The sequence below is a fragment of the Mesocricetus auratus genome, unplaced genomic scaffold (assembly GCF_017639785.1).
Source record: "Mesocricetus auratus isolate SY011 unplaced genomic scaffold, BCM_Maur_2.0 Super-Scaffold_100003, whole genome shotgun sequence".
NCBI lineage: Eukaryota > Metazoa > Chordata > Mammalia > Rodentia > Cricetidae > Mesocricetus > Mesocricetus auratus.
The window spans coordinates 80,685,042-80,712,834 of NW_024429188.1; the positions used below are offsets into that span (position 1 = coordinate 80,685,042).

General features: G+C 40.9%; 1 protein-coding gene across 2 annotated transcripts in view; it reads right to left on the reverse strand.

The window, feature by feature from the left end:
* Trpc5 (transient receptor potential cation channel subfamily C member 5) overlaps window positions 1-27,793 on the reverse strand; it is a 276,457-nt gene that overhangs the window by 18,729 nt on the left and 229,935 nt on the right. For both annotated transcript variants that reach the window (XM_040744519.1, XM_040744518.1), the window contains 2 exons: window positions 26,979-27,301; window positions 16,471-16,666 (listed from right to left, as the gene is read on the reverse strand). In XM_040744519.1, the coding sequence (XP_040600453.1) occupies window positions 16,471-16,666; window positions 26,979-27,301 (519 nt within the window). The remainder of the gene's footprint in view (window positions 1-16,470; window positions 16,667-26,978; window positions 27,302-27,793) is intronic.

Below are 27,793 nucleotides of genomic sequence, written 5' to 3' on the forward strand. Positions count from 1 at the left end.
AAATTTGATGGATCTTAGAGGGTATAATCTTAAGACTGAGGTGACCAAACCTCAGAAAGTTAAAACAAAATCCCTCGTGTTCTACCATATGTGGATCCTAACTGACAATGTTTTGAATACATAAATAAGGGGCTGCAAAACTCCATAGGAGATCATGAAAGAAGGACAAAAGAGGTTAATAATGGAGAGAGTTCACATGTGACATAAAAGTAGAGAGGGAACTACTGGAGTTGGTGTGCTCAATGCTGTCCTCAATGGGAAGAACAAGGAGGAAAAGAAACAAAAACTAATTTTGTTGAAAATGCTATTATAAAGCCTGATTTTTTCTAAACTAATAAAAAGTGAAACAAAACAACACACAAACAAGTGCCCTTCATGAGATCTTGAACTGAAAGGGCTTCAAAAAATAGACTGTGTTATGTATGGATGTTTGAAAGTGTGAACATTTTTATCTATCTATCTATCTATCTATCTATCTATCTATCTATCTACATCAAACACATGTGAGCACAAGAAAGAATGATGCTATGATTCCTGTGCATATCCAGTTGCTTTTTGACATACTTTGGGTAGACATACTGATATCTAAAAATTATCTCTTTTACAATTTTTTGCTTTTGTAATTCCTGTGAGTAAGTTCAGCTTTTGGGGGGATATGTGTTCTGTTTTTATTTATTTGTGTGTGTGTGTGTGTGTGTGTGTGTGTGTGTGTGTGTATTTAGTTTTGAGGCAGAGTGTTTATACCTCAGGCTAGTCTTACACTCCTGAAACTCCTGATCCAGTACTCTCAGCCTTCTGAGTTTTTGTACATGTTTGGAAATATAAGTAGCTATGTCTTTTAAAAAGCAATTTTCTTAATGAAAAAAAGAAGCCACGAATTTGAAAAAAGAGCAAGGAGGATTACATTGAAAGTTTGTAGGGAGAAAAGGGAAGAGATAAATGATGCACTTACATTATCATCTCAAAAGTAAATAGAAAATGTCAAAAAAAGTAGTTTGCTACAGGTCTAGAGAGAAATATCTGCTTTTGGCAAATATTGAAAATCTGCAATGGGCCAAGTTATAAGCCATATTCAGCTTCTCTTGAGTTTAGGAGGCTTTCTGTTGGTCCTCATCGTAGGAACTCCTCTTACAATTTTATTTAAGCATTTTGAAAAAAGATCACAGAACCCCACTCCTATTGCTGTTATTCCATTATTCCATTCCCTTAGTGCTCAGGCAACCTCACATTGATAATTACCAAAGAAGTTGGGAAGCAATAGAGACATTATTGCAAATAATCCTTGCACTAATTTTTTTCTCATTCATTTATTATAATGTCCACCTCGGCAGTTTTCAGTTCCTGTATTGAACAAGTAGCATGTTCTGGGCACACCAGCAAATAATAGACCATATGGTATGAGCCACTGCTTAATAAAAAAGGTGAGTACTTACATACTGATTTTATAAACAATATAATCTGGTGCGTAGATGCTGATTCATTTTCAACCTTGATATAAATTGAATTGTAGGAATATAAATGTGCCTTTTGTTGACACATTTATTTAAACTTCCCTAAATATATGATGCCCAAGAATTTTTTCTTTGATTAGCACAGGACTTGTCTTTCACCAATGGCAGACTAATCTTATATTGAGTCTCATCTTGCTTACTTCAAGTGTCTGCTGGTCATGCCCACTCCCCTCTGCCTTATTCCCTCAGACTCAACTTTGGAACATTTTAAAAAATCAGCCACACCACCACAAATAGTGGTCCAACCCTTTCCAACTTACCAAAACTTTTAGGACTTTTGTGCTTCCGTCAACATGGACTCCATAACACTTAACTTTAACGGTGTGTTCTTCTAACCCATGTGCGTGCCATGCTTTTTCTTTCAGATCATGATCTCCTACAGATCAGGCCAGAATTTGCATTTGCTTCAGCTCCTTTTGCTGTGTGGATCCAACATACTCTGACTATAGAACATACCCTCTGAGGTTTCTGACTCACTCAGAGTGTAAGCACATGGAGCTTCGTGGAATGAATGTATCTGTTCAATTTCACATTTCTCAAAAAATGCAAGCTCAAGGTTATTTTTCTTAAAATAAAAACTGTGGGACCAATTTCTTTATGAGTTCTCAACAGTCTTAAGCACTCCTTCAGATCTCCTGCCAGCAGCCATCTTGTTAGTAAATTGGAAAAATTTTCTAACATAATGAAGAGGAGGGGGAAACAGCACAAACCCAGGGAGAGCAGAGCTAATAATAACCCTTAAAGAGAAAGGCTGTCCCCGGGAATCTTTGGCCCTAGGGATAACTAATTGGGGGAATATTTTGGCATCCTTTGCACTAATTATGTATTGTTTCCTTCATTTGAACATAGGACAAGCTCTGTTTCCCCTTGATGGAAAAAGCAACAAAAATTACTGTGACACATCCTAAACAGAAGTGAGAATATTTATTTTCTCTGCCATCTCAAGGGATGCCAGTCTCACTTGGAATGCCTTTTTCTCCTGGTAGAATTGGGGGTTTGTATCTTAAGTATTGCTGATCATCACAATCATGTGGAGCAATGCAGATTTGTGGAACTTAGCAAAAGTTATTCAGTGCACCATATAGGGTAAAATGCAATTTAGAAGATATTTTAAAGATATTGTAGTTTTAACTCTCTTCCCCTCTCTATACCTCTTACTTTGTTTTCTTTTTTCTTTTGTTTATTTCTGAGATGGAGTCTTTGTAACCCAGGCTGGCCTGGAATATGACATGTGTTCCAGGCTGGTTTCAAACTCACAGAAACATTCCTGTCTTAAGTCTCTTAAGTGGTGAAATTACTTGTATGATGGCCCATGCTGGATTTCCATTTTTGCTTCAGTTCCTTAAAAAAAATACTAGAATTTTTTAAAAAATGTGGTGTTTAGTGTCCTTCAAACCCAGATTCCCTCCATCAACTTACTACATGTATGTGGTAGTCTCGGAAGGGGTTGATTTCCTGTTCCTCAGCACTCAGCCAGCCTGTTCTATCTGAGGTTCCTAGGTCGTCATAATGATCTGTTCATTTTGAAGCCTGCTGGGTATTAGTTTGAGTGGTTTATTGACCTCAAATGAAGTGCCCGTACCCAGCTGCAAAACATCAGGGGCAGAAACTTTCCAGCTCTAACTTACTGGCCACTCATTGCCCACAACATCCTCTGCAGTCTAGTACTGATGCCCTATGATAGCCTATTGTAGCCTTTCAAACTACATGAGTAGACCAGTCGGTCTATTGGTCTAATAAATGGCCACTGTGTCTCTGCCTAGACCCCATGAAACTACTGGTGAGCATGTTTCCCAGCTGTGGTCACTAGATTGTTTTGAGAGAGACTGTCTCGATACACAATGCAGGATGGCCTTGAACTCACCTTCCTCCTCATTTCACCTCCCTAGTGCTGGAGTTACAGTTGTGTGCCATCATGTCCAGAAAGGAGATTTTTAAAAGTTATTCTACCCTTTGACGTGTGTGTGTGTGTGTGTGTGTGTGTGTGTGCGTGTGTGTGTGCATGTGTGTGTGTGCGTGTGTGTGTGCGTGCGTGTGTGTGCGTGCGTGTAATATGTTCTGGTCACACTCATCCCTCCACCATATCTTGACCTTCTCTCACCTCTCACCTCCAATCAAGTTCTCATCATGTGCTTCATGTCTTTCAGTGTTGATTTTTCTTTTGCTCTGTGAGCAAATGGGTGTGAAGTTATCCATTGGAGCATGGGTAACTTGCCAGTGGCTACATCACCAAAGACAACTACTTCTACTTCATTGGCTCTCATGTGCAATTCTGTGAACAAGGAAGGGATGAACAAATTTGCCATTTGGGTTCAGGCATGTCTCAACATTTACAAGAAGCCTGTTTATCTGTAAGAGGAAGATAACGTTGCCAAAGACATAGGCAAGTGTGCTTCTCAAAGTGTACATCACTGTTTTAATTAAGTATATTTGATTTTGATTTGTGTATTATTGATGCAAGGGATTAAAATCAGGGACTGTATTATTATCATGAAATCTAAAATGGAGGCAGGTTTTATTCCAGTTAGATAATTCCCCTTCCATTGCTGAGGAAGTCATTGATCTCCAGGCAGGAAACACTTATAAGAAATATAAATCCACTTACCTAGTTTTTAAACAGGGTTGAAAAATTTTAAGAGATTGCTCAAAGTTCTCTATCAATTTAAAAATGTATTTACATAGGACCTACTATATGTTGTGTTTTTCCTAGGCTGCAGTGGAATATGAAGAAAACATAAACCACAACCCCTAGTTATGGAGCTTTCTTTGGTCTACGGAGATTGAAAAGACATGTATTTTGAAATTAGCTGAGTAGTTGGAAAACTGGTTACTTGTTTTTTTTTATACACCACAAGATAAGAATTGTTGTCTTACTTTTTATTTGTCTTACTTTTTTTTGTTTTTTCGAGACAGGATTTCTCTGTGTTGTTTTGGAGGTTGTCCTGGAACTCTGTCTGTAGACCAGGCTGACCTTGAACTCACAGAGATCCGCTTGCCTCTGCCTCCCAAGTGCTGGGATCAAAGGCTTGTGCCACCAACGCCTGGCTTTATCTTACATTTTTAATGTAATCAAGAATCAAAGGAATAGATTCCAGTGCCTGGGGACTGCCACAGAGCTTCCCATCCTGGCAGGAGCCAAGCACCCCAGATCCCAGGTCTTCTCTTGCACCAATGAGACCAGGAAACCTGCGGGTCCAGGTAAACAAGGCCCCACATCTGGGAGTGCCTTCCAGTGCCTCAGTGCCTGGGGACTCCCACAGAGCCTCCCATCCCAGCAGGAGCCAAGCACCCTAGATTCCAGGTCTTCTCTTGCACCAACGAGACCAGGGGACCAGAGGGTCCAGACCAGGGAACCAGCAGGTCCAGGGGAACAGTCCCTAGGGACTGCCAGAGCCTCCAATCCAGGCAGGAGCCACACACCCCAGATCCCAGGTCTTCTCTTCTACCAAAGGGACCAGGGGACCAGGTGGGAGACTATGCACCCCAGATTCCTGGGCTTCTTCTCCACCCACGGGACCAGAACTAGGACGAGGAATAGAAGAACTACCAGAGTATTGGACTTGCTTGCACCCACCGAAAGGGAACTCTGGTCCCCTAACCACCAGACCAGTAAGGGGCTCTTTCTGCACCCACTAGAAGAAGAGATGGGAAAGAGACAATACAAAAACACACTCAGCAACAGAAAAACAAATATGACACTGCCAGATTCTAGAGACTCCACACCAGCAAGATTCCAATATTCCAATGCAAATGAAGCAGAAGAATGACCTAAAAAACAACTTCACAAAAATGATAGAGGCCCTAAAAGAGGATATAGGAAAATCCCTCAAAGAAATGGAAGAAAAAACAAACCAAAAATTCATAAAATGCAACAAATGGACGAAAAGATAAACCGAAAATTGCAAGGAACAATTCAAACAGTGCAAGGGTTGAAAACTGAAATAGAGACAATAAAAAAGATGGAAGAGAGAATCTCAGGTGTTGAAGATACACTAGGAGAAATTGATTCATCAACCAATGAAAAATCTTAAGTCCAACAATCCCTAACACAAAACATCCAGAAAATATGGGACACCATGAAAAGACCAAACCTAAAAATAATAGGTATAGAAGAAAGTGAAGAAAACCACCTCAAAGGGCAGAAAACATATTCAACAAAATCATAGAAGAAAACTTTCCCAACCTAAAGAAAGACATGGCAATGAAGGTGCAAGAAGCTTACAGAACACCAAATAGAGTACACCACAAAAAGTCCCCTTGCCACATAATAATCAAGACCCCAAATATACAGAATAAAGAAAGAATATTAAGAGCAGCTAAGGAAAAAGGCCAAATAACATATAAAGGCAAACCTATCAGAATTACACCTGACTTCTCCATGGAAAATCTGAAAGCAAGAAGGTCCTGGATAGATATTCTACCAACACTAAGAGACCATGGATGCCAGCCCAGACTATTATACCCGGCAAAGCTCTCAATCACTATAGATGGAGAAAACAAGATATTCCATGACAAAACTAGATTCAAGCAATACATATCCACTAACCCAGCCCCACAGAAAGTTCTGGAAGGAAAACTCCAACCCAAGGAAGTTAATTACAAACAGAAAAACATAGGCATTATATTTTTACCAACAGCCAAAAGAAAAAAGGGGTGGAATTCCACACATAATTCCACCAACAAATGGATCAAAGACCTCAAGATAAATCCAGCCACACTGAACCTCTCAGAAGAGAAACTGGGTGGTACCCTTGAACGAATTGGTACAGGAGGCAGCTTCCTGAACATAACACCAGTAGCACAGACAGTGAGATCAACAATTAATAAATGGGACCTCCTGAAACTGAGAAGCTTCTGTAAGGCAAAGGACACAGTCAGCAAGACAAAAAGGCAGCCCACAGAATGGGAAAAACATTCACTAACCCCACATCTGACAGAGGGCTGATCTCCAAAATTTACAAAGAACTCAAGAAGCAAGTCTCCAAAACACCAAAGGATCCAATTAAAAAGTGGGCTACAGAACTAAATATAGAATTCTCAATAGAGGAGTCTAAAATGGCTGAGAGGCACTTGAGAAAGTGCTCAAAATCCTTAGCCATCTGGGAAATACAAATGAAAACAACTGTGAGATATCATCTTACTCCTGTCAGAATCACTAAAATCAAAAACACCAACAATTTATGCTGGAGAGGTTGTGATGAAAGGGGAACACACCTCCACTGCTGGCGGGAGTGCCAACTTGTACAGCCACTTTGGAAATCAGTATGGAGATTCCTCAGAAAAATGGGAATAAACCTACCACAAGACCCAGCAACTCCACCTCTGGGTATTTTGGCTCCTGTGTTGTGAACACTTCCTGACCATTTTCCCACCTGTATAGAGGAAGGCTATGCCACTGGACTCTGGTGATCACAGAAGAGAAAGTTTTGTTTTGGCTTTTGGTTTTTGGTTTTTCAAGATGAAGTTTCTCTGTGTAGCGCTGGCTGTCCTTCCTGTCACTTACTCTGTAGACCAGGCTGGTCTGGAAATCAGAGATCCAACTGCCTCTGCTTCCCAATTGGTGGGATTAAAGGCATCCACCACCTCTGACAGGGCCCAAGAAAAACTTCCTTAGTGTCAACTTAGAACTCATATTTTATGTTTTCTAAATCTGTTTGAGAGAGAGAAACAGAGAGAGAGAGAGAGAGAGAGAGAGAGAGAGAGAGAGAGAGAGAGAGAGAGAGAGAGAGAGAGAGTCTATCCAAGAGGGCATCTTGGAGCTGGGTCACAGGCATTTGTGAGTTACTTGAAATGGTTGCTCAGGAACCCATTTTGGATCCTCCGCAAAAGCAGCAAGACTCCTAGAACTGCTGAGCCATGTCCTCAATTATGTTTTAAATCTCAAACAGAAGCTGGATTTGTGGTCTGTAAGCCAAGCCACATGGGAGGACTAGGCAGGAGGCAAGGCCTGTCTGTAGGAGCAGCACAGTGAATTCCTGTCTCAAAAATTGAATCAAAAAGTGAGAAGACAAAAAAATCTCAGGCCAATCAGAAATAAAAGAGTACTTGTATCATTTTAGCCAAAAGATTTGTGGCATCTAAAACAAGGACTGTGAGAATAGGGAATAATCTTAGAAGTCACAGTCCTTGGAAGTGACCTCTGGGTCATGGGCACTTGAATTGTCTACAAATGTAGTTTGTAACTTATGAAGAGAACACCCTGAGACCAATTTCTCTACTTTTCAACAAGGAGCAATTCTTTCTGCATCTCAGCCTTGAACTCGTTTGAAATGCCTACTCGTAGTTGTTAATTTACATAGAGGCTACTGGCATCTTTGGCTTGTGAACCAATAATCTTTCCTGTGTCTCCAATCCCTTTTTTCTTGCTGGTTTCCCTCCCCATACTTCCTCGGGCCCTTAGGGGGAGACATTGGGACTAACTGCTAATGGGAGCATAGTCAGTACTGTTTCTGTTAGGACTCAAGATGGAATCTTTATGGGAACTGTTTATGCTTCTGTTGAACACCCAGGACAGGAAACCCGTGGGATAATGGAAAAGCAGCTCAGGTATCTATGTGTGTTTACATGTATTCTTCCCATTCCCCCTTGTTCCTCTGTCAGTCACTAAAACCCTTAGCATGAAGCAACAAGAATCACAGGCTACAACTGCAGTTGAAAAACAGAGTTTGGAGCTCAACAGAATCCTGCTACCATGTGTTGTGAGAATTTCAAGGTGAATTGTTCTGGTCCCCAGCTGACAAAATCTGAGGCCAGGGAACAGTAAGATGAGGACAATGTTGTTCCTAAATTAGACCACCAGGGGGAGAGCCAAACCAGGCCCAGGCAGAGAGTGACAGTCTGAGCAGCCCGCAGCTGCTGCTAACTGTACATCCTTTGTAGAGAGTGCTGCAACTCCCAGTCTTGGAGTAGCAGGATGGGCAGTTCATTTGCTAGTGTGGGTATAATTTCAAAAGAAGTTTTAAGCATGCAAGATATGTTTGGAAAAGAAACAGGCAGAGGACTAAGGTGTTCCAAGGCAGGATGTGTGAGATGAGTCCTTGTCATGAATTTGGCGGCCAGCTTATTCTCTGTGGCTATAGGCTGTTTTGTTTTTTTTTTTTTGACAGAATAGTTTTTGGATACAGGGTATCATTATGCAGCCTTGGTTGGCTGAGAACTTGCTGTGTTAATCAGGCTGACCTTGAACTCACCAAGATCTGACTGCCCCTGCCACCTGAAGATTGGCATTAAAGGTGTGTGCCACAGGCTAGAGAGGCTCAGTCACTACATTAGCAGCAGCACGTCTTGTTTTTTTCAGAGGTCCCATGTTCTATTCCCAGCAGCTAAAATCTGTCTGTAACTCCACTAACTCCTTTTCCAGCCCCCGAGGGAAACAGTCGTGCATACACTGCACAGACTTGCAGGCAAATTGCACACACATAAAATCAAAAGGAGAAATGAGTCTTAAGAAGGAAAGATGCTGAGCCACCATAGCTGGCCAGTTGTCTGACAGAAATAAAGACAGGGTGCAGGGGAAAGTATTGACTTGACATCTGATAGACACCTTAAAGGAGAAAAGAAAGCCAGGGGTGTAGGGGTGCTAACGAGCATATAGCCTTAGCAAAGAGGACACTGCAGAAACAAGGCCAATCTCCCTACAGGATCCCTTTGGTTAGCAGCCTGGATACAGTGAGTTAGTCAACCAAGGGGAAGAAGGGGTGAAGTTAGATAGGAGCTGAGTGTCCTCTGTGTATCAGGATCTTTGAATTAGGATGCAGGCCAATGGGAGGAGGTATGATATTGTTGTTACTTTGCTTCAGGAGAATTTGCTGAGAATTTGTCCTTGGCTATCATGAGAACGGAAACTAAAGACAAGAAATAACAAATGATGTTGTGGAAAAAAATGAATTCCCATGCAGTGTTGATAGGAATGAAAATTAGCATAGCCATTATGGAGAACAATATGGAGGCTCTTCAACAAAAGAAAAATAGAAATCATAATATCCAGCTGCCTCACTTCTGGACATACATGCAAAGGAAATGCATTCAGCATACCAAAGGGATATGTGCATTCAGATGTTCATTGTGGCATTATCACAATAGCTAAAATATAGAATCAACGTAGGTGCCTATCAACACATGAATGGCTAAAGAAAATGTGGTGAATATTCACACTGGAGTATTATTCTGCCATCAAGAAAATGAAAACCTTTCTTTTGCAACAAAATAGATGGAAATGTGGGACATTATGTTAGGTGAAATAAGCCAGATTCATAAATACAAGTAGAACATACTCTCTTTCACAAATGTGTGCTGTTAAAGGAAGGTTGCCCTACATGCAGATTAGTGATTGCTAGAATTGGAGGAAAGGTAGGCTAGATAGAGACCCCGGCTGGATTTGTATAGTGTATGCGACATGCATGCAATGAAACATCACCTACAACTCACCAATGTGTATAACTTAAGCATGTTAATTAGAAAAGAAACAGAATGTGCCTCCTTAGACAAGTCACCTCAGTCTCTTTGCTCATTTACAAAATGAAATAAGCAAGAATACCACATAAAGTGAGTGTGATGGTTTAATGAGATAATATGCACTGAATGTGTTTATGCCATGTGTGGCCCATGGGTGAATGATGGTCATTAATAATAGTTACAGTGATAACAGAAAATAATTGGTTCAATGCCTGGCAATTGATAAAGGCATGCCCGTATACCAGTTATTCTTATTCATTATATGGAACTACTGAATTTCAACATCTTAGAAAAACTCTAACCTTTTAACTTTGACTAAAGATGGAAAATGGAACTTGTCCATGTCAGACTTAGCTCAGGGTTCTGGGAAGAGTCCCCATAGATAGTAGTAATAGGGCCCAGAATGAAGACGTAAGGAGCCTGACAAAGCAAGCTCATCTCCCTTTATTATTGTTGTACAGATAGGATCTGGAGCTTTGACGTAGATACACGAGTCTTCTCCATGTTTCTCTGCAATGTGCCAGAACATTCCCAACTGGGGAGAAGAGAACTTCATTTATGTTTGAAAGGTTTCACAGGGAATCAAAGCATGAAAGGCAGAAAGGAATAAACACTGGGCCACTCTCTGCTTGTGTGCAAACTATTTCCTGGCCAGAGAGGAGAGCTCAAGCCTACATCCACGATTCTGTCTTTCAAAATTTGAGCCTTACTTCAAAGTCAGATTGACATTTACCTTCTATATATACCTCATAACAGTGCAGTCAAAAGGTACTGGCAGGACTGCAACTGAATGAATAGGTATCACTCTTACGTTTTTCAAACCTTGAAGACATAATACAAGCACTGATTATGCAGAGGATGGAAAAGGTGAGAAGTTGAACATAGAACACTGAGGCAAGTCAGCTTGAGCAACTTGTTTCTCTGGTTCTAGAGTTTGAATGGCAACATGAAGAGGTAGTGTTAGCAGAGCCCAGGGACTGGGGCTCCCTGACAAGACCTAGAGGGAAGTTCAGGCCAAGGAGAGTGGTGATGCCCTGGAAATTCCTGGATGTGAGTCTCACAGAAGATACAGCAGTTTCTAGAAGCACCACAGAAAGTGCCACCACCTACATTCTAATTTGTCAAACCTATCTACAAGACCAATGGAAAGACATTGTATCTGTTTGGTATTTCTCTTGGTGCAGGAAATGGATCAGAGTAAGAAGCAAATGAAAGTGTGTGTGTGTGTGTGTGTGTGTGTGTGTGTGTGTGTTTCAATATTAGAGATTGCCCAAAGCCTCAAACATGCTAGGCAAATGCTCCACTATGGCACCATATACCATGTGAAGAGCCTATATTTTACATGAAAGTCAAGTGCAGTAGAAAGATCAAATAGGCCTAAGCCATACTACATGGCTGTCCAGGTTTCAAGCCCAGACAGTCAGACTATTGTTGGGCCCATGTTTTTGGTACTAACTGCTGATATACTCAGGTTGATAGTTCCATTGTTCCTTTATTCATGTCAGACTTTCCATTCTGAACTCTACTTCAAGCTCCCTGATGGCCTGGGCTGTATTTTATGTACCTTCTCCAGAACCAGCCAGAAAGAGTTTCTGATGGAAATGGAATACACATTCCACATTACCCAAGGGAGGGAATACTTTCTATGTATTTGATGGATGGGCATGTCTGTTTTGTCCTTTGTGAAATGTGGCAGTTCCTGATTAGGTTCCTCGGGGTGGTTTGGCATCATAGAAAAGCAGAAACCAAGGTGAGAAAAACTCAGTCTCTAGATTGCTTGAGGGCTTCCTAAAGGGAGCCAGCTAGTGACATCTAAAGTGGCTCCGCCACAACCTCATGCACTTCCTAATGCATCTTGATATGAACAAGTCCTTCACGTGGAAAGGGGCTACACCGTTGCTTAGATTCAGTCCAGCTTTCAGAGTTTAGACTGTTTGGTGGGACTGAAAGCTGGTGCGGTTTGTATTACCTTCTGTTTTCTCTAAGAAATAACACTTTGAATGTTGAGCCAGACGTGGGATTTTTATCCTGGAAGAAGTCAGGCCAAATAGTAGGCCCTTTATAACCTGATGATGACAATAAAATCTTTCACCACTGGAACTTGTTAGGCTGAGGAGATTGGATAGTTTGACACTGAGATACAACTAGGTAAAGAATGACATGGAGCCCATTCCTATGGAGGGATACTCTCTCAGCCTAGATACATGGGGTAGAGCTAAGGACCTGCCCCGTACGGTGTGACAGATTTTGATGATCCCTCATGGGAGGCCTCACCCTCTCTGAGGAGTGAATGAGGGGTGGGATGGGTAGATGGTGGGGGGAATGGGAGAATGGGAGAATGGGAGGGAGAAGGAACTGGGATTGATATGTAAAATAAGATTATTTGTAATTTAAATAAAAATTAATAATAAAATGAATGACATTGTGCTGTAGTTCTATCTTTTATGTTAGATTTATTTACGTGTATGAATGTTTTCTTACATATATATGTGTGTACCACATGTGTGCCTGGTGCTTACAGTAGTCAGAAGGGGAGGATCTTCTGGAACTGGAATTACAGACAGATGTGAGTCACTATAACTGGGTCCTTTGCTAAAGCAATCAGTGCTCTTAACCACTGTGTCATTTTTCCAGCCCCAACACTATGGTTCTTGTAGAGTGCATGCATCTCAAATAAGGGGTGATGTGACGGTGTGGTAGGTCTAGCTTTTACACTATCCTAATTAAATTTCAGACTAGTCCAATGACTAGTATCACATTTCTTTATATGACTTCTGGTCCATGGACACCTGAATTATCCACAAATATAGTTTGTAACTATAAAGAGAACACACTGAGGCCAATCTTTAGGAAGACCCAGTTGTCAACAAGGGGCAATTCTTTCTGAATCTAAGTCCAGAACTCTTTTGAAATACAAAGATAGCCATTTTTAAATATCTAGAATGTCTACTGGTATTTGTTATTTTATATGGAGACTGCTGGTATCTTTGACTTGGGAACTGCTGCCCAGATCTGAGACTTTGCAAAACCATAATGATGGTGACATTTTTTGTGCCTCTAATCGCTTTTTCCTGTTGGTGTCCTTTATGAGTCCTCCTCAGGCACACACATTTTCTTCATGGAACCTCCCATTGCTTACCTGATCTCAGGAAGCGACAGGACCTATACATTTAAACTGTATAACTGGCTAACAATTCAAGTGACATCTGTTTCAGAACTGGTAACAAAATATTAAGGTAAGAAATATATGAACCACATGGCAATAACTAACTCTGAATGCTGGCATTTTATACCTTTATGTATCTTTTCTCATTTGCACATTTTTTCTTGTTTAGATTCAACTGACTATTAAAGAAGACCACCTCACCAGCATCTGTTAATCCTTCATGAAGCACTGATAGAGTTCAAATTTTTTCTGGGATAGCTCTTAGCTCCTGCTCTTAACCTTTGAACTAGAATAAACAATGGATAGCTTCCCAGTGACATTTGCTGACAACCAAATTCCTACCAAGGCTGAGGCAGCCTGTGATACCATTTGAAGGAGAAGATACATGTCTCCAGTGGTTTATCTTTCTGAAGTCTTTCTCCCTATAACAGAGGCATTGTAAAGGGACACTTCTGAAGTAGAGGTTTTTTTTTGCTTTTTTTCAAGACAGAGTTTCTGTGTAGCCCTTGCTGTCCTGGAACTTGTTCTGTAGACCAGACTGGCTTGGAACACACAAAGATCCTTCTGCCTCTGTCTCCTGAGTCCTGGGATTAAAAATGTGTGCCACCACCACCCTGCTGAAGTAGAGATATTACACATGGAATGGAATCTACTTTCTATTCTTTACCACTTACAAAAACTAGGGTATTTGTGCAATCAGTTTGCCTAATATTAACATCCAATTGGATCCATTTCCAAATGGTGTAAATACACAACCAGTAACTTCCAGAGCAGTGGGAGGGTTCAGACTGGTTTGCTGACTCCAGATGCCTGTGTGATGGTGTAGGCCCCGTCCCATTTAGGCCACCTACTCAGGACCTTAGTGACAGGAATCAAGGTATATTCTTCAGGTGCAGGAGTAGTTCGTATTAAAACCAGCAGGTGGTGACAAAAATGTTAGAGTTGGTGATTCTCATTCTTACTAGAAAATGTCACCAGCTCAATGGGGCATACTGAAACCCTGTATTAGATGACAAGAAAATTTTACCCTTTTTTCTGTCAGTAGGAATAATCAACTGCTAGATACTTAGTGAGAAAATCACAAACGCCTTAGCAGGCACAAAAAAGAAACCTTTTAGATTCCCGTGTGTATTGCCCCTTGTAGAGAACAGACTATGTGTGAGTATAAATCATCTCAAAGTTCTTTCTCTAGTGGAATTTAAATGAAAGTGGGGTTGGAGAAGAGAAAAGGAAGAAGGAGGAAGAGGAGAAAGAGAGGGAGGAAGGGAGGGAGACAGCCAGCATGGCAGCCAGACAGACAGATTAGAGGTAAGAAATGAAGCTGAACTATATTGTATTATTCTGTTTCAACACAATGGAACAGAATTCCAGAGCTAGGAAGGACCTTGTGCTATCCTGATCTATAGACACACAAGCTCACAGAGCTGGCAATGGTATTAGTCACCACTAATACATCACATCAATTTTTGGATGAAGAAACAGAGGCCCACGAACGGGAAATAAGATACCCAAGCTGACTCCATGATAAAAGACAGTTCTGGGATTAGAGTCCTTAGTTTTTAGAATTTTCTACTATACTCCCATTCCCTTTATACTCAGTTACTTACATAGCTATGACATAAAGCACCTTAGTAGACAATTTTACATCTTAAAAAAATCCCCAATGACAGAAATTCTACAAATTCACGTTTGTGTCACTGTGAGAAAGTACAGGAGAAAAATCAAAGAATAAAGAAAAAGGGTTATTTTGGTTCATGGCTTTAGTCAATGGTTGCTTGGTTCTGTTGTTCTCAGCCTGTGGCAGACCAGAACAGCACAGCAGGTGAGCATGGCAGTGGGGGAGCAAAGAACAGAAAGGAGGATAGGATCCTATAATCCTTTTCAAGGATATGTCCTCCCCGTACCTAACTTCCCATTAGGCACCACCTACTAAAGGTTCTATTACTTCTCAATTACTCCTTGGACTGGAGATCAGGGCCTAACACATAGGCCCTGGTGGGTACATTTCAGATCTAAGTTATAACACCCCTTGTGCAAATACATTTTATTGTCATTTATGGTTAAAATAATATAAAATATATAATTCAAAGATCTCTTACTATAGCATATATTCGTTACTGTTTGTTTCTGTCCATAGCAGAAATGAATAACAGATGTTCATTATTACCTACAATATTTGAGAAATGTGGACAGTCTGTGTTTGAGCACATATATCACATACATACATACATGTATGCATATGTAGCCGATAATTTAAGCCTATGTAGACTAAATGACTCCTCATGACAAACTATACCAGATAAATCACATATAAGAAGGAGAGGCGACTTAGGCTTTATCTTTGTTTGCCTTCTGCATGATAGCAACAGACTGATTCATATATAGAAGGCAATCTAACAACTAATCATCCAAACCCAGAGAGAGAGAGAGAGAGAGAGAGAGAGAGAGAGAGAGAGAGAGAGAGAGAGAGAGAGTGCATAACTAGTCCTGTATCCTCTACCTCCATCACATCTAGTCTAGGGTAACAAGCACTGATTACTGAAATGGTGGACAAAAAGATCAGCAATGCAAGATTCAAGGTGTCATGGTACACGCCTACAACCCCAGGACTCCAGAGGCTGAGACAAGAGGATTGAGAATTTGAGGCCAGCCTTGTCTATACAATGATACCTGTCTTAAAAACAATGAGCTCAAAGAAAAAGCTCAATATAAGAAGATCTGATGGCAGAGTACAATTACTCATGTCTATTTTAGAAAAAAAGTCCCTCTTATAAACTGAGCATTATAGTGCACTTTTGTAATTCCAGGACCTGAGATATGGAGACAGGAGGATCAGGAGTTCAGGGTCATTCTCAGCTACACAGTGAGTTTAATGGCAACTTTGCATACTATGAGACATTGTTTCAAAAACAAAATACCCCCTCTCCTTCTCAGAAGGTCATCTTTGCAATAGAATTCCGAATCTGGAGAAGATATTTGTAGTGTTATCCCTAGAGGAACAGATCAACTGGATATCCAGAATATAAGTGAGATGCCAAATTCAGTAGCCAACTATACATATATCCCCTGAGGTTTCCTTACCAAGGCAACAATATTGGCTCAAACATTTTACAACATTTTTAAAAGATAGCAAGAAAATTGTCAAGCCCAGTAACCTAACGTAGAGTAATGGCTTTCTGTAGACTATGACTGCCAACAGTATTGCTCTGGAAAGAAGTCAGCTGACTAAGGTATATTCACTGCAGTAATCAGACTGTTTCATTGAGGTTGTAATGGGCTCGACATCACTGTGACCTCTCTAGAAATCCAAGGAAGTCCCATTGTAAAGCAGTTACTCACGGCAATAAGCTGGTAGGAATTGTTCATCATGGCAATGAGCATGTTCAGCAGCACTACCAGGGAGATCACGTTGTATGTCCCAAACATAGTAGCTCCCACGAACTCGGTGAACTCGTGTCTGGCCTTCACATTGGTGACATAGAGATTTAAAAGGCCAAATACAGACCAGAAGAGTGACTGAAGAGTTTCAAAGAGCCTAAAAGTGATACAAGAGTAGGTTAGTTATCCGAATGAGAACATAAGAGAGCAAACATGAGGTAGTCTATAAGAGGGCAGTCAGATTTGTGATACTTGTGCATTTTAGTCTCTTTATTAACATAACAGTGTAGCCAGGTCATTTCATTTAGAAACTTTGCTCTTCTTCCTGGGATATTTTCATCTCTCCCCCTCTCAGTGTATTGGTAACCTAAACATGCTCAGAGCTTCTTTTGTGGGCCACTTCTATCAAACCCTCTTTCCCATCTTCAGACCACATTATCTACTACTTTCCTAATTATCTGGGGTCAGCAAATTCAGAGGTTAAGAATATGGGGCTTTGCAAGTTGGAGGGAGTGGACCTGGAAAGATTGCTCAGTGTTTAAGAGCACTTGCTGCTCTTCTTGAAGACCTAAATTCAATTCTAGGACCACACAACAACGGTGTGTAACTCCAACTCCAGGGAATCTGTCTCCTCTGACCTCCACAGGCACCTGCATTCATATGTCCACACTGACATAAATACACACACACCCCTACATGTAATTAAAGTAATAAAAATCTTTTTAAAAAGCTATAATGGAGCTTGGGCTATACTGCACTCTGTTGAAATCTCAACTGACACTTGCTTTCTACCACTCACTGAGTAAGCATAAAGGCAAGTTGTTGTCCCCCCTCTACTTTTGTTTTGGTCCTGGGGATGGAATATAGGGCCCCATATATGCTAAATATGTCCTCTTCTACTGAGTTGTACTCCAGATCAAAATTTCCACTTTGTGGGCCTCACAGGACTCAGATGGTTCTAAGCTCAATGGAAGAACTTGATTGATCTCAAAATAATATGTTACATATTTTAATGATATATACATTAAGTATTATTAAGAACACTCTATATAAGCATGCTTTACATGTTCTTTTTAAAAATCATGATAAGATTTTCTGACTTGCCTGCAACTCACTGTACAGACTGGCCTCAAACTCAATGAGCTTTGCCTGTCTCTGCTTCCTGATTGCTGGAATTAAAGGCGTGCAGGGCCATACCTTGGCTTGTTTTACATTTTAATGAATACATTATTATCATGACTCATAAAACTTTACTGTAAAAAGCAGTGGCTTTTATATTAGAATATGAGTTGCTAATCTATAAGATGATATGGCACTGCAAATGAGTGGGACAAACAGGTGATGGGGACCCTAGCAACAAATACAAGAGATTTTTAATATGCTAACTAGAGCATTTCAAAATCTGTGGAGGAAGTATCGACTTTTTAATAAAAAGAAAGCAATAAATCAAAGAAAAACTGTATTACTATTGATGATCTTACATTCAGAGATTGATTAGCTCAAGGACACTCAGCTAGTAAGTACTGAGCCAGAATTCAAGGGCAGGTCTTTGTGACCTCGCCAAGCCATTACATCAGTCTCTATTAGATGGCTTTGCAAATTATTGCTTCCTGTTTTAGTTTCCATGCCCAAGCATTAGACGTTGTAATGATATACTTTTGGCATGTGAGGTTTCATCTGTCTGGCCTTCAGAAATCTACCTACAGCAATACAGTACAGTTAGCTCATGAGGGCACATAAGTCATTTACCAAGCACAAAGGAAGGGATTGTAGAACATAAGAAACATTACTTTAGGAATGTTTACTTTTTCAGTTTGCTCAAAATGTATTGTTTGTCAGTTGCAAGGTGGAATCAGGAGTATCAAGAGCTCAATGTTATACTCGACTACATAGGGATTTGGAGGCCAGCCTGGTCTACATTAGACTATCTCAAATTGGAAAAAGAAAAGTCACTCTCACACTTCTTTTCTGGAGTGTTGGAGATGGAACCAAGGCCTTGTACAGGCTATGTGACACCTTTAACACTGAACTATACCCCTAGACCAAGAATTTGTTTTCTTTAAGAAAAAAAGGATCTTGTCTTTTTGGGTTGCTTTAATTAATCTGTAATTTACATATAATAATTATACAAATTTGTGGGGTAAAGTTTTGATCCAGGTAAATTCTGTGTGATGATCAAATCAGGTTAATGACCATCTTTACTGCCTCTAGCATCTGTCATTTCTTTGTGGTAAAACATTAAAATCTGCTCTTCTAGCCAATTTGGAATATGCATTGTCATCCTACTGAAGATAAGACCGTCAGGGCTTTTTACTTCTATCTTAGTGTAACACTGTTCCCATTGACCAAGTTTTCCCATCTCTTTCTCCTCCCTCCTACTCTTCCTGACCTTTGGTAGGGTTCACTCTACTCTAGTACTAGACTTCTAGAAGCTTACTTTTATCCCTATTTCAAAGCTTACATTTTGTTTGATTCAAGTAAGTACTAAATAATGAGGCATTTGATAGTCAACATTAAGATTTGAGTCTACAGTTTAGGGTCTAGGTTGCGAGAAGCAGAAAATATGACAAGTGTTGGAGTGACAGGTCTGTTACTGACTTACTTGATGCTTGGGGAAGAACACGGGGCTTTGTGCATACTAGACACACACTCTACCAACTGAGTCTCGTGTTTATCACCTCTTCTGAATGTCCAGTAATATGATGCATTACACAGTCCAGTGGAAGACTACGATAACAGGGAAGATATGAGGTGCAGAAATCTAGTTCTGCTAAGAGGGCATAGCACAAGAGCTTTTTACACATTAGAAGCCAGGACTATCAGGATACCAGTAATGGAGCAAAAATATAGCACAGCAGTTAAGGAGGATGGGGGAAAGCAGGAGACAACTAGTAAGAACCCTTGAAACATGATCAGAACAAGAGTAGAGCCTTCAGTCAGGACTAAGTTTGTATTTAAGTGAATAAGTTGGGAGAATGTACACTAAATGACAGCTGGAGAAATCACCACTGATAAAATAGGAATAGATGCTAATAAATGGTTATTGTCTGGTGGAAGGAAGGTGGGACAGGCCTGCTGGGTAACATATCTTTATCCTCTTCAGCACCATTTGTATGGCAATTCTATCTTTGTGTGACAAATCTTTTTCATTCTGTTGTTTTTTGAAACAGCCTCATGATATCACTTAGGATGGCATGGAGGTAACTAGGAAGTCTAGGCTGGTCTTAAACTCACTCTCCTCCTGCCCAAGCTCTCTAAGTGCTGGGATTAAAGGTATGTACCACCATTCTTGCTCCAAAACCAACCTTATATAACTCCATAGAACAAGTTATACTCCCATATCTCTGGACACAAGTGCAGATTGGAGCCTGTATGTCTGAATTGGTATCATGGCTCTGCCAGTTAGGGTTTATGCAACTGGAAGTTGCCTCCTTAATTGCTTTGGACCTCAGTTTCTTCGTCTATACAATGGGTAAGCTGACTACATCATGCTTTGGAAGGAAGATCAAGTGTGTTTGTTCATGCAGACATGATTTATAAGAGTACCTGGACCTCAGAGCACTCTATGATGTTGGCTATTTTTATTACTACTGTTAAGCTGTCTATCTTCATGTTCCTATGCTCCTTGTAGCTTTTTGGGTCTTTGTAGATTGTTATTATTAATTTGTGTCTCTAGTGCTTCAGAGGACCACAATACATCCATTTTGTTTATGTTTTAAGATTTTTTACTGGCCAATGAGATGGCTCAGCAAGTAAAGGTGCTTTCCATAAAACCTGATTACCTGAGTTTGACCCTCAGATCACACCTAGTAGAGAGAGAGAAGCCATTCCTGTGAGTTGTTCTCTGACTTCTACATTTACACTATGGTACATACTCACACTCCCCCACCACATATATAACACATAGATTTAAAAAATGAATAAAATAAATTTTACAAATTTTGGATATAGACACATTTTCTATATAATTTGTATGTATCATTTTAATAGCTACCCAATATTCAACCTAGCAAAGACAAAGGCTGACAAAATTACCAGTGCTTTTGGTGAAAAACCAATGGCATGCTTCATAGGAGTTCAGATGAGATAGGACTGAGAAGGATAGCTAATAAATTGAAATGAAGTATCAAGATTAAGAAAGAAGGTTATCCTCTGACCTCTATACTCATGCTGTGGCACACATGCCCCACTGTAAAATGTAATAAAAAAGATTCAGAAACATTCCAACAGCTTGAAGCAATGGGCTGAAACTAACAGATGGAATACAATAGAGATCCATGTATAGATTTGTTCTAAAGCCAAGTGTCCAAGTGGTGGATAGGAGCAATAGGGGGAAAAGCAAAGGGGTTTTGCTAAAAGCAAGCTTAAACTGATCAGTAGAGTGGCAGAGCTGGATAGGCAACTACCCAGGGGTAGAAATAGAAACAAGTGATCTACAATTAGTAATAGGATTGCTTCATGTCCACGTATGTTGCAAATGACTGCCTTGAAGAACTAGTGACTCTAAATAAGGTCACTAGACTCACCAATGTTTATTTTCTGGTGATACAGAATAATATTTGTATGAGATGTTACCACTGAGGAACATCAGATAAAAGCTCCACATATTTCTCTTATAGTCTTTCTTGTGGTTACATGCATGTAAATCTATAATTATTTACAAATTCAAAATGATAGTTGTCACCAGTTTTCATTGTTTCAATTATTTGATGGACGTTTTGAATAGCTTTATGTTCTGGGTCCCTGTATGGTTAAGTACACACCTGGCTACAACGGGAGTCTCAGTTTGGTGGAGACAGAGATAGATGACTAAAATAAGGCTACATATTACAGGAGACCCATGTTCACAATGCTGTAGGCCAACAGAAGAAATCCACAGCTGAAAGGAAGAAAAGACTTTAGAACACTGCTAGATTCTAGAAGGCTGGAGAAGAGTTTGCCAAATTGGCTAGGTGGGAGCGATGGTTAATCTTGGTTGTCATCTTGACACACCTGGGAAGAGGGAGACTCGACTAAAGAATTGCCTCCATCAAATTGGCCTGTGGGCTTGTCTGTGAGGACATTTTATTGATTGCTAATTAATGGAGCATGTTCTAGCCTACTGTGTGCAGTATCATTCCTAGGCAGGTGGGCCTAGGCCATTTAAGAAAAGTAAGTAGCATCCCTCCATGGTCTCTACTTTAGTTCCTGCCTTGAGTTCCTGCACTGACTTCTCACAATGATTAATGATGACTTGAAAGTGTGAACTGATAAAAACTTTCCTTCTCCCAGTTGCTTTTGGTCAGAGTCACTTATTACAGCAACAGAAACCTGACTTGGACAGTGGGGACAGGCTTTCCAGGCAGAGGGCGGGATGCATCATGTACAAGACCCATGCAACCAAGAAGCTTTTGTGTATCTGGGAGCAGGAAATATTCACTATGAAGGAGAAGAGTGAAAGTCTGTAGAGACCTGCTACAAATTTCCAAGATCCTATACATTATGGTAAGGAGGTTGGATTTACAGAGAATAGTATCTACTGGATAGGCATGGAGCCAGAGAGCGATGAGATGATACTGGGATTTAGAAAGAAATTTCCACATGATGTGGGGGAGAGTATTATGAGGTGGAGACAAGATGGCAGGCAGGGAAACCAGTTAAGAGGCTGTTGCTGAAGTTCTTAGGATTTAGGCCTGAACCTAAACAGCGTTTCTTTCTATCTCTGACTTTATCTGCCTGTCTGCCACCCCACCCCATCTCTACCCGTGTGTGTGTGTGTGTGTGTGTGTGTGTGTGTGTGTGTGTGTGTGTTTGCAGGACCTTTAGAAAGTACGACTGACCAGGTGAGTTGAAACACTGGATATTTCATGAAGAATAGTGAGAATAGTGTAAGAGTGTTAGATGACTGCTAGTATTCTGGCTGGTGTCGTTTAATGAGCAGAGGAATGAAAGGGAAAATAAGTTGAAGTGACAATATGAAGATAAGTGATTTAGTTGTGGACAGTGTCTTGAGTATCCTGTGAAATGAAGAGCCAGGGTTTGTTTTAAGAGGCATCTGTAGACGAATACCTGAACCACTGAAAACAGATGCAGGACTTTCAGGTTAGCATCTTTTACACTATTAATCTGTAACCCTCACAAATGCTATGGCTAGAGAGTGATGGTGCCTTCCCAATGGCCTCTTCCAAGAGCAGATGAAGGCCCAGTACTCCCAATGTGGAATGTGGAGCTCAAATCAACAACATTGTTGCCATGTAGTTGTCAGCAAGTATATCAATGTTCCTCACAAAATACATTTCAAGGAGAAAAGAACTTTTGCCACATTTTAAAGAACAATAGCAATGTTGTTCCTAGAGAATCATATGGAAGAGGAAAAGTTGGGCAGACACCAAACTTTTCATGAGGTATCTAAACAACCTCACATTCACTTCTCTAACAAGCTGTTTTCTGGTGTTCTGGTTGCGCAGCATGAATTTTAATAGATATCACTATCAATGCCAAAGTCAAAGTGTTTAAAAGAAAAACACATTTGAATCAGGCCTCTATGGAGGAAACCAATCTGATGAGAGAGGGGAAAATTGAAGGGACATTATTGCCAATTTGGGTCCAACATGACAATGTGTCTTCATACTTGTATAGCAGATGCCCATTCTTATTGATAATCTCTGCGAAACAAATGATGGGAACAACATGTCTATTGCCTACAGGAGTATTAATAATGATTGCAAACTTGCAGGGAGGCATTTCATTCACTTCCTTGGCAGAGCTCATATGGGTGGGGAATTGGTAAGAACCTAGTGTCCTGGAAAGTACCTTGCTTTCAATTGTTCCATCCTTTGGAACACTTTTATGGGAATGATGCTGTCTCTTGGTGCAAATGACACAGCAGAATTACTTTTTCTAATGAAACTAAGTTGGTATGAGTCCTGTCTCCAGAGCCATGCAGGAGAAGAAGGCAAAGTTCCTAGTGAAAAAGCACCATTAAGGTGCTAGGTTACTGTTCTGCACTTGGCTTGGGTTAACAACACAGTGCTAACTCTTGACAAAGCCACTTTGGACCTTGATCTTCTCACTTTTCTCATCCAAGATTTTGCTCTGATCTCTGGGAGGAGAGATGGGCTGTAGTCTGGTGGAGGTGAATAGTGCTGAAGTGCACAATGGGATAAGCCAACATGCTTCACTCCAACATGTTCACAGGAGAGCTCATTTGAAAGGTAAGAGGGAAGAGGAAAATCTAGAAATAACATATTTGGGAATACCTGCCTCTTCCTCTCCCTATGATGGAAGGACTGTGAGACTTTGTGAAGTGAAGAGAACTTTCAAATTATGTCTGAACATTTCTGAAACACATTTCGCCTCAGACTCTGTTTCATGCCCATCATCAATCCATTGAACTGTGGGATCTCTATAACTCACTTTAGGAAATATAACTAGAGGCAAATTATATGTGGAGGAGAGAAAGCTTTGAATTTTCCTATGAGTATATTGATCAAGATAAAATACCTTTGCAAAACTGGGTATGATGGTGAAAACCTGTACTCCTAGCACTTGGGAAATGGAGACAGGAAGACTTGGAATTCAAGGTCATCCTCAGCTACATAGGAAGTGTAGGCATATTGGACAGATTGGGTGGAACAGATATTCTGGCACTCAGAAGACACAGAATACAGCTCAGATGGAAAGGTAAAATTGGAGCTCAGGAGCCAAGGAATATCACAGGCCACAGTAAGCATAGCAGCTTACAGCCCTGCTTCAGGGAAAGGCTTCCCCAGTGTATTGGCTCTGCTCCAGCAGGAGAGGGTCTTCCAGCTGGGAATGTTTGCCCAGTGTAGCAGTTTTGCTCTGGCAGGAGGTTTCCCAAGCGAAGTTGCTACAGTTCAGCTCTGCTCCCAGGAGAGTGGAGAGCCGAGTGTAACAACTTCACTCTGCCAGGGGAAGGTTTCCCTGGCCAAAGTGTTACAGCCCTGCTCACTCTGCTCTGCCCAGGGTCATCTCTGCTCCTACGCAAAAGAAGGTCTTCACCCAAAGCTAATTGAAGGGGTTTATTGAGAGGGAAGAATCCAGGAGAGTGGCTGCCCTCTGCCAGAGTGGCAGAGGACAGCCAGGTAGTGCGAACAGCCACAAGCTGAACAGACACAGGGTTTATATATGGCTTTCAGGGTGGGGATTGGTGGTCAGATTTTAATGCTGAGCTCAGATTAGCTAGAGCTCCTGCTCAGGGATTGTTTAGTTTTCTGCACAGGGTTAGGGTCAGATTTGGCTCTGGTTTTAGGGCCAAAGTGTGTTTCTTTCACTGGTCCTTTTTAGCCTTTTAGCTCTAGTGTATTTCTTTCACTGACTGATCCCAGGGACAAAGTGTGTTACTTTGGCACTGGTTTCAGGGCCAGGGTACATTTCGTTGGTTCTGGTTGCAGGGCCAAAGTGTGTTTCTTTGGCTGGTCCCTTTTCCCTACAGGAAGTTCAAAACCAGCCTGGAATAATATGAGACCTTGCCATCAAACAACATAGCAGCAGCAACAGCAACTGACACTCTTTGTCTCCAGCCTTTTGTTGTTGTCATTGAGATAGAGTGTTGCTATGTAATCTAGGGTGGCCTCAAATCCTACCTTATCTTGGGAGTGCTGAGATTCTAGGCATAAGATACCATCCTTGACCTGGTCTCTCGATTACTAAAGATTTCCTAGAATGTCAAAGTCCACTGAACTGACTCATAATGTTTAGTAAGGGGCCAGCAAGATGCCTCAGTGAATAAAACTGCTGGCCACCAAGCCTGGTGACCTGAGTTTGAGCCCTAGAACTCACATAGTGGAAGGACAAGCCAATGTCTAGAAGTATGCAGTCTCTCTCTCTCAATCTCTCTCTCTCTGTCTCTCTCTGTCTCCGTGTGTGTGTGTGTGTGTGTGTGTGTGTGTGTGAGAGAGAGAGAGAGAGAGAGAGAGAGAGAGAGAGAGACAGACAGACAGACAGACAGACACACACACACACAGAAATACATAAAGAACCCATAAATTCACTGGAATGTTTTTGGCTACAAAATGTTGAAATTCTGATATATGTAGAAACATAAATTAATGCAAAGGATATTAATGTTAAGTGAAATAAGCCAGCCATACAAAGACTGTATGATCTCGTCAGTTTATGGAATGTAAAAGAATTGATATTGTAGCAGTACAGAATGGAATGTTAGCTATTGGAGCCTGCGGAAGAGTGGAAGGTGGGTGGGATGGGAGAGGTTTGCCAACGAAAACAGTGTTGCAGTTGGATGGGAGCAAGTTTTGTTATACAATAGGGAGACCACAGATGAGAATAGCACGTTGTACATGTTAAACTGGCTAGAACAGATTCTACATGTTTCACCACAATGGAATGAGAAATACTTGAGTTGATGTGGATGCTAATTATCCAAATTTGATCACTGTACAGTGGTGTATTCATGTATCATAACTTCACTTTGTACTTCCAAGATCTGTGTAATTATTATATGTGTAGTTACTTGTTAAAAACAAAACATGTAAAAGATGAATTCTTAGTTTAATGTTTGAGGATCATGAAGAAGCTTTGGAACTCCAGAGTGGATGTTGGGTGGACAAAGTGAAGGTCACTGAAGCCCAATGTAGCTTCTAACCTAAGAAAATTGCATGAATTGTCCTTCCTTCCTTCTTTCCTTCCTTCCTTCCTTCTTTCCGCCTTCCCTCCCTCCTCTCCCCTCCCCTCCCTTTTTGCTTCTGATCTTTTTAGACAGGGTCTCACTATGTAGTCAGGCTGGTCTCACGCTCATAAACCTCCTGCATCAGCCTCCCAAGTGTGCCACAACATCTAGCTTCTTCTTTTCTCCTCTTCTATATCTAAACTATCATTCTAAAGTCATTCAGGGAGTGAAAAATTCCAAAGGAGGTCTTCACAGCAAGAAGGAAAGACACAGATGCTACCTGCCCAGAGACTGTGTACCTCTGGACAAAGTGATACACTTCCTTTTACACCCAAAATGAGAGCAGAGACATTTCCAACCAATCCCTACCTAAGTCCCTAAATTGGTCTAGTAGTCTAGCTGACTGTAATCTTGCCTCAATCCTGCCTACTCTTTCCTAGTGTACTTGTGTAAAACGGGGTTTATTAAGACACCTTTGTGTCCTTTGCTTTGAGCTTGACTTACAGTAGTCAAGTTAACGTGTCAGGGCTTCCTGGGAATAGTCTTGTGCTTTCACTTCCTTTGTGGCTGCCACTCTTTTGAATGCAACAAAGAGTACTCAGAACTACCTTTTTATGGAGTCGCTCCAAGACTCTCTCTGTCTCTGTCAAATCACTTAATCTTCTAATGCTACTTTCCTAGTACACTTATGTTGAAGGAAGAACTTTCTTCTACCCCAGACCCTTTGGGTAGATCTACAGAGAGCTTTGCTATTCCATCAAGAGATACTGATGTAGCTGTGTATGGAAAATAGAACAAAAAGCAAGGCAGAAAGTAAATAAAAGAGAGATGTAAGTCTTACGTGGAGAAGGCATTGTTCTGTTTTTCACATCGGATCCCCTTGCAGTTGTTAGGTTCATCGATAGCTCTGGTCTCATAGTAAAAATAAAGCTGATTCAATCCGTTGGCAAAAGCCAGCAGTACTAGGCAGTAGATAAAGAGGAATTTGAGTATATCAAGCAGCATGCGTCCTAAAGAGATCTGCAGAGGCCCTAAGTGGGAGTTGGCTGTGAACAAGGATATGAGACGCAAAGAACTTAAAATGTTGGATATTGCGAAGAGTGCCTCTGCAATCAGAGTCGGGTGCCACATTTCCCATTCCTCCCTTGGACGCGAACCATTATACTGAAAAAGAAAAAAAGAAAAGAAAAAACAGAAGTGCGCAATATGAGAAGCACAGTGAACATTTCCAAATTTCCCCCTTTGTACCTTTTCACACACCATCTATGTACCCGACACTCAGCTTACATAAAATTCCCTGTGCATGGCATTATTTGTTTGTCTTTTTGCCCCATTCAATCAGTACACAGTGCTAATAACTCTCTCCCTCCTACTCTTATCCAAATATATACCAAGCATATATACATAGCAGAAGGAATTTCAGAGCCATCATCTGCAGCAGCCACCTGGGGTTTATCAACAGACATTTCTAACTGCGAATTTACCAGATTGTTGTTGAGTGTTGCTGAAAAGGAGCCATTGGGGTGCTCAAGCTAGTAGGGACCAATTATTCCACTTCTCGGTGAGATTTCAATTCAGATCTACACTCCCCCCACCACTGGTCAAAAGACATGGTCAATTTAAAGGTAGTAAAGGACAATAGATGGATGCAAGCTC